The sequence below is a fragment of the Malurus melanocephalus genome, unplaced genomic scaffold (genome assembly GCF_030028575.1).
Source record: "Malurus melanocephalus ecotype Western Australia unplaced genomic scaffold, MMel_1.1 scaffold_216, whole genome shotgun sequence".
NCBI classification, from domain to species: Eukaryota; Metazoa; Chordata; class Aves; order Passeriformes; family Maluridae; genus Malurus; species Malurus melanocephalus.
In genome coordinates, this window is record NW_026623448.1 from 938,740 (window position 1) to 946,244 (window position 7,505).

At 36.3% G+C, this 7,505-nt stretch overlaps 1 protein-coding gene across 1 annotated transcript in view; it reads right to left on the reverse strand.

Annotated features, from left to right (window-relative positions):
• Positions 1–7,273, reverse strand: part of GLS (glutaminase) — a 55,167-nt gene extending 47,894 nt beyond the window's left edge. The window contains exons 1-3 of the mRNA XM_057374095.1: positions 7,122–7,273; positions 3,821–3,917; positions 3,229–3,350 (exon numbers count right to left, since the gene is read on the reverse strand). Of these exons, the coding sequence (XP_057230078.1) occupies positions 3,229–3,350; positions 3,821–3,917; positions 7,122–7,273 (371 nt within the window). The remainder of the gene's footprint in view (positions 1–3,228; positions 3,351–3,820; positions 3,918–7,121) is intronic.
• Positions 7,274–7,505: the final 232 nt, after the last annotated feature.

Here is a 7,505-nt window from a genome sequence, read left to right on the forward strand (position 1 = left end):
ACCATGCCTTCTGGCAGTGTCCAAAGAAGCAGAAACGTACTATTAATGCAGGCAAATGGAAAATTAAGAACATCTAGGCACATGCTACAAAGAACGTACCTTCCAATTAAGACATATTCAGAAAAAAAAAAGAATTTTTAAGAAATGTTTCTATTTGGAATAGATATTTCAATAATCCAAGTATTAAAAGTCAGTTCAAAATGAAGGTGCCTGAAGACCGGTGAAGAAACGGAATTATCCTCCCTTTGAATGCCCCTCTCTTTTTTTAAGCCTTTAAATTCCTTCGTCCTTACACGACTTTATCCCAAATTCAACTGACACCCGTTTCAAAYGCTGATAGGCACTGCTCCCCAATGGTGAACAAGAAATGATGATGTAAGTCACCTCCCAAACTGCTGTCTGTAACATGCTGCTTGGTKAGTCTGTTAAAACTGCAGCTGTTTAATGACAATCCATCATATTTCTTTCCTTATCTTGCAAAAAAACCTGTTTGCTTTTGTTCCCAGCAGCCTCCATTTACCATCCCCTACTCCAGGTGCAAAACCCCTTTTCAAAAGTAATTAATAACACTGATGGCASCTATGTGTGCAGAAGGAGTAACAACATAACATGCACTAGGTTCATACTTCACATGCATTTCTACATTGTCTGTACCATCTGGACAGCATTAAGTGCTCTTATAAGAAAAATAAAAATACCTGAAGTTCAYCCAAAGCCATTAGAATAATTCAATACAAAGTGTGGAAAACAAGACGGCATTAAGCACAGTACTCTAAGATCATTATGCTTCTGAAACAAGGCATTTTTTACACTTAAAATTTACACCAAATCTATGATGGTCACTTCAGCAGTTCAATCATTTTAATGTAAAGACTGAAACTCACTGCATAAATGGTTATACTGGTTAGGGACATTACTTACTGTTACCAGTTATTCCCAGATTCTGCTAAGGTYGTGTCCAGGTATTTATCCTGGTACTCCTTAACCCATGGAAACTATATGAATTCACAGACTGAATTAAATACAGAGGTTTAAGTAATCTAGATGGGCATTCAGAATGATTAGTGCATGGACAAAACAACAAAAGCCTTAGGTCTCCCTTTAACAGGACAACATTTTCAGTCAGCCACACTATGAGCCATGACAGCCYCTAAAATTCTGCAGCTGACATCTCCTCCCCACCACAGTATTAACTAATTATGTTCCAGGTAACCCTTCAGAGATTGCTGGCCTCAAGCTCAGAAGAAGTGGAGCACTAGGAAAAGATCACAGAGAGGAATTTCGATAAATCAACACATTGATAAATAAAAGCCTTTCTGCAGTCAAATCTTGAGAACAAATTAGCCCTTATCTTYCACATACTTTAGTGGTGTTCAGGATAGGAACACTAAAAACTTCCKACTTTGCACTCTTCTATTTTGACAAAATTTACAATCTCACTCTAAAAAAACCCAAAAGCTGTCTTGTCAAATTCTAAGCCAAGCATTTCTTGCCCAATTTTAAAACACGTCTGGCAGCTTTGGATTCAAATTCAAGAGGAGAATTACAGCACKGACTTTCATGTTTAGGGAACCAAAGGTTTTAAGTCCTGAGGTAAGGACATCTGAGTAGATACATTACTATATTTCACACTTGTAGAAGAAAATACAGGGACCCTGTGCGAGTCTCTTCACAACAAATGATGCTTGCCTAGGAGGAACAGATAACTGAAGCTTGGGGATTTTTAAGTCACAAAAATGGTTGCAAAGGAAACTTCTACTTCTGCAAAGGAAAACTTGCTATGTGATATAAGATTCACCTCTTCACCTCTGTATAATCTCTATGTTCAAAACTCTTCCTACACAAGAAGCAACCATGTAAGCTTTMCACAAATTGTTACAGTAACAACTACTCTCCTAAAACAGAGGATCAAATCCCAGGGATGTGACATAGAACATAAACTAATYCTGCTAATTAGCAATCATTTGTCCTTTTTCAAACATAGAGCCCTTGCCTAAAACAATTCATAGTTCATTAAGACAAAGAAGACTTTTAGTACAAATGTAAAGCATAATAGCAAATGCATTTTCTTTCCAATCCGTCCATACACCCAGAAAGGTTTCTGAATTTAACAATTTAGAGTTGTTACTGTGCTGACAAAAACTAGTGAAGATGTGGTGTTGAAATTATTACAGGAGTCAAGTTAGTCCATGCTAGACCTTTACAAGGTATCTCACATCTGCTTAAGGAGTTTTCTGGTTTGGTATTTTGTCACACACACAGACATTCACTTTATATCAATCTATTTCCAAAAATGTTTCTATATTTTTATATAGACATATACTTTATTTTTATATATTTATACTTACATAAACTATGTAAATACATATCTTAGCATAAGCATATACTGTATGTGTTTTACATACCTATACGTATATAAAATATATATGTTTTATATATATATATATATATATTTATATATATATATATATATATATATATATATACACATGCAAAATTGTATGCCTAATTACATTTTCAATATTATTATTTATGCTATAAATGGACTAAAAATAGATTTGGAAAAATAATCTAAAATACTTCCAAATTTAAGAGCCTCTAAATTTCCAATCTTTTGGGACACAAAAGCTGTAAGTGGAGGAGCAAAGGAGCTTGCTTGAAATGAACAGATGATCTGAACAGTGCTCATACTATTCAGCTGACTACAAACTTCATTAAMAAAAAGCATCACTAACATAGAAATCTTYACCAAGACAGACCAAAGGAGTATCTGMAATCCTAACTCCTCCTACCTCTACATATCTTGAAATTTAGTTTCACTGTTTTTCACATACTSGCTTTAACAATTACATACATACTCTGAACATCTCTCCACACAGGAGCAACATCCTGAACTTCAGATTGCAAACTGACAATGCAGTGAGAGAGCAGTTTTATGTAAGCATACCAAACCCTTCATGTTGCATCAATTAATTTGTCTGGCATCTGCCCAAGAGTTGCAGTGTGGGGTCAGACACACGCAAACAACATTGACACATTAAACTCTTGCGGAGATCACACAGGCTGTCTGTTCCATGAAATCTGAGAACAAACTTTTATCAAAACAGCAGTCATGTTTGACTCCACTTCTAATAGCACACCTTGTGTCCCTCCTTAAGACAGCACTTAGTAACACACAGACAACATTCACTCAAAATTAGACAGTTACATAATTGACAGAAAGTTTACTTTTTAAAAAGGTCTTTGTCCAGCATAACACCATCTGAAGTTGTCTGAAGAGTCAGTCTTAGCATATCCATGCACTCTTTCAATCGAGGATCAGAAGTGCGTAATCCCGTAGATTTGAGTGCCTATTACAATGAAACAAWAATTACTAAGTAAAAAGATGCACTACCACAATAAAATTATCTACTGCTCAGCTTTTACCACTGCATTATCAACAGAGACATTTTGATACTTTATTGAGTTTTTAGCTATTTCCTTTGGCCATTYTGGYTGYATTTTAYGTCAAAGCATTAATGTTATTTGAAMTCCAGYGGTTCAACTATATTTTACACAAGCACAAATACTACCAAGTGCCACAGCCACAGATGCTTTCAAGCATACTCTTTTGCACATCAAAGAAATGAATAATAACATTAATACACTCATTCTCTTACTTAACTACAGCAACTGCATTGGGGGGAAACAATAGTTACATTCCTTCCCACAGCTAAACATGGGCAACAGAAATTTTTTGCTTTGCATTCTTGCATTGAGAAAATTAAAACAACTTTGAAGGAGTTAGCTTTTATACAGCACTCTGGAACAGTAAACTTACAGTTATGAATTTATGAACTGGTATTTTTTCTTGTCCTTCTGCAATAGTATAGAAAAGTAGATCTTCTAAGCTAGGAAGGAGACCTTGTTTGATTTTACTGGAAAACAGGAAAAAAAAGCATAGATTATTTTAGTGCCYATTTTTATTYATACACATTTTTGCATCRTTCTMAGACAAACACATTTTCACTATCAATACAGATGTTACCACCAATTTCAAAGAACGTTTTCACCAGTGAACACAAAGTTTAGTTTGACTTCAGGTAGAGAAAAAGTAGTAGTATTACAGGGAGCATACGTAGACTTTACAGSAGCAAAAAATCTTAACTGCAACACAGTCATATTTTTACTGTCACGTATTTACTGCTAAGAATATATTTAGATTTTTTTTTGGGAGCACATTAATCACATTCCTCTTCTTGATGTTACCGAGGATAGATATGTTACTTGCAGAGGATAAATTATTTATAAGATTCCAAGATGTATGYGCCTCATAATAAAGTTGTAGAGCATACTGACCCAATTGTTCTACAGGCAAGAGAAGAAGATGATAAATGTGTAATATTTTCTTCAAAACAGTCTGTTTTTAGGACTCCAGGGAAGAGTCCTAGAGTCCTCACCCTTCTAGAAGCTTATGTAAGCCCCATCAGTTACCGTGAAACAAGCAAAGCCATCAGCAGCATAATAGGGCACCCGAAGCACAAAGAGTGACTCTCATCACACCTACTTAGCAAAGTAAACGCAGTGTAGATGCACCTTTAATGGTCACTGTGCTTATCAGAGCAAACACACCGTCTCTCCAAGGATCCCAGGTGTCACCTATTTCACTCCCAGATACGCTTGCCCTATGCCTGCAGTTTTTTGTAACCTGCATCTCCATTTTCGGAGAAAGCTGAAGGAAACCTACCCGAATACGCACTGAAATACTTTCTAAGACATAAAGATGTAACACTGACAGCTTTCCTTCAAAGCCTTTGGATGGTAATGGATTTAACCTATAAAAAGTTTGGCCTTCCCTGATATTCCAAAGCACCCTGCAGCAAGCAGGAGCCCAAGTCTCTACATTCGCCCTGTAAACAGTAGAACCTACACTTCCAGACTAGGAGGGGCAGCAACAGCAAACAGATTCTGACTTTTTGGTCCTCTGAAGCACACAGGTTTGTTCCTAGACAAAAACGCCAACGTTCCCATGTTTGACAAACAAAACTAAATAAAACCAAAACAGTTCTCTAGCAAATGTAGATATTAATTAAAATACGGTGTATGCATCTTACATTATTTTAGCCATCAATTTTAAAGGTCTTATAATCTATYATACCTTCTTTACTATACAGTAATGGAAAGTTATTGCCTGAAACTAGAATGCTCAGTGGCAATTTTTATATTTTTATACATTTACGAATGTATGTACAAAAAGCAAGTCCCAATTCTAGTCACTGAAGTTTTCACAAGATAAATAATTTTTTGAATAACAGAACTCAGGCTTACAACTGCAAACATAAAATGCAACAACAAAGCACAGATCCTAGACAGGCCAATGAAATCTTACTGACTGACGTTTAATCCTCTCCCAATACTTACACAAGTCAGATTTATGATTATTTTTAATAAAAATCTGATTATATYCAAATGCCCTTTTACATTTAAGACWACCTCTAGATTGCCCTTGCCTCCCTCCTTTCCTCATAACTAGCTGTGAAAACCAGTAGTAAAAAAGATCACCACTCATTTTCCTATTTAAAATACTGTATTAACATACTAAGAACAGAAGACAGCTTTGTAAGCCAACAGAACTTTCCTTGTCTTACAGTCTGTATTTTTTTTTTCAAGTTACACTGGCTGACTAATGCACAGACAGGCTGGCATTTCAACCAAGACCAATGCTTGCAGCTACCTCAAGCAAATTACTGAACACCCKTTTTCCTAAAGAAAATTCAAGTCTTCCAGGCAGCATGTTTCAGTTTCAATTCTTTGGGGACAGTATGTCAAATCAATCCAACAGAACCAGAACTACAACACAGCAGGTAAAGCTGCACACCATGTCTGCATCCTGATTCTGCAAGGAACTAATCTTAAAAGTTATGCTAAGTTAAATCATATACACAAAGCATTTCGCTGAGCTCCCCAAAGGGTCAAGATTTCATTTTTTAAGGAATGTCTGTGCTACAAACTCATTCCTTGACTGCTGAAGGTCTGGCAGAGAAAACTTTCCTATTTCACTCTGGTAAAACCAGCCAGCAAACACACTGAGAAATTTTAACTGATAACCTATTTAATTACACATTTCTGAGCAATTACTCAGAACTTTATAGCTGTTTCAAGTATGGAATTTCTATCTRGAAAGGTGCAAAAAATACTTCAGACATTTAACCAAGATTTTAGCTGCCTCTTTGTAAGATTTTAATCTATTACAGAGATGTGCACCTTTCACAGGAGAGAATATCTTGACATGGTTTTCATATCTTCCACATCTGCTGCTGTTCAATATTGGGTCACTCAGCCTAATTAAACAATGGAGCTGCACTGACTACCAAAGCAAAGAGGATGACATTCAATATATTTACAGAAAATTGYTCCTTGTCAAATAGTCCATCTTTTGATAAAGTTTATCAGCCAAATAGAGGTGAAAAGGCTTGCTCTGCAGTTTATCAGACCAGTGATGTCAGTAACTAATGTGTGCTTAACCTAAAAGATGTGTTTTGGCACTGTGAACACACTTAGCAAGATAATTCTGTTCCACACATATAAAAAGCTGTTATTCACGTCAGAGAACTTGCCATTTTCACAGTCAAATTAAGTGGAAATTCCAGTTTAGCCGATCTCATGAGCAATGACTTTTTATAATTACTTATCTTCTTTAAAAAAAAAAAAATAAACAAGCCCCAGACTATTACACAACTAGACTTCTTTGACAGTATTCTCATCTGTGGACTGCAATATAGGTGCACTGTTTTTTAAACACAAAGGAAAATGAACATAGGAATTCCAASCACAAGGACTTTGCAGTCCATATCATTCCTTCTTTCAGCTCYTCCTTTTGCATCTGTACAATGCCTACACCAGATTCTGGGGAGGATTTCATTTTAACAAATGCTGAATTTCTAAGATAGAAACAAGATTGAATTTCAAATATTGTGAGAGATTCCTATTTCATACTTTGAGAAAAAACTGTCAAAATGCAGAACAGGTTTACAGAAYAACAAGTCACAAGGAGATACGATATTGCTAATCATAGTTTCAGGCATTATTARTAARYACRACACCAGTCATAAAAATGAGGTCAYAATTACTGTCACAAATACTGGTCYATCAGAGGTCTGCACTGGGACCAGTACTGTTTAATATCTTTATCAATGACACCAACAGTGGGATCGAATGAAGTCTCAGCAARTTTGCCAATGACATCAAGCTGAGTRGTGCAGGTGACAAGCCTGAGGGATGGGACACTATCCATCGGGATCTGGACAAAYTCAAGAAGCTTTTATGGTGAGGGTGGTGAAATGCTGGAACAGGCTGTCYAGAGAGGTGGTAAATGCCCCATCCCTGCAAACACTCAGGGTCAGATTGCATGAGGCTCAGAGCAGCCTGATCTAATTGAAGATGTGCCGGTTCATTGCTGAAGGGATTGGACTAAGTGCCCTTTAAATGGTCCCTTCCAATTCAAACTATTCAGTGATTCTATGAAA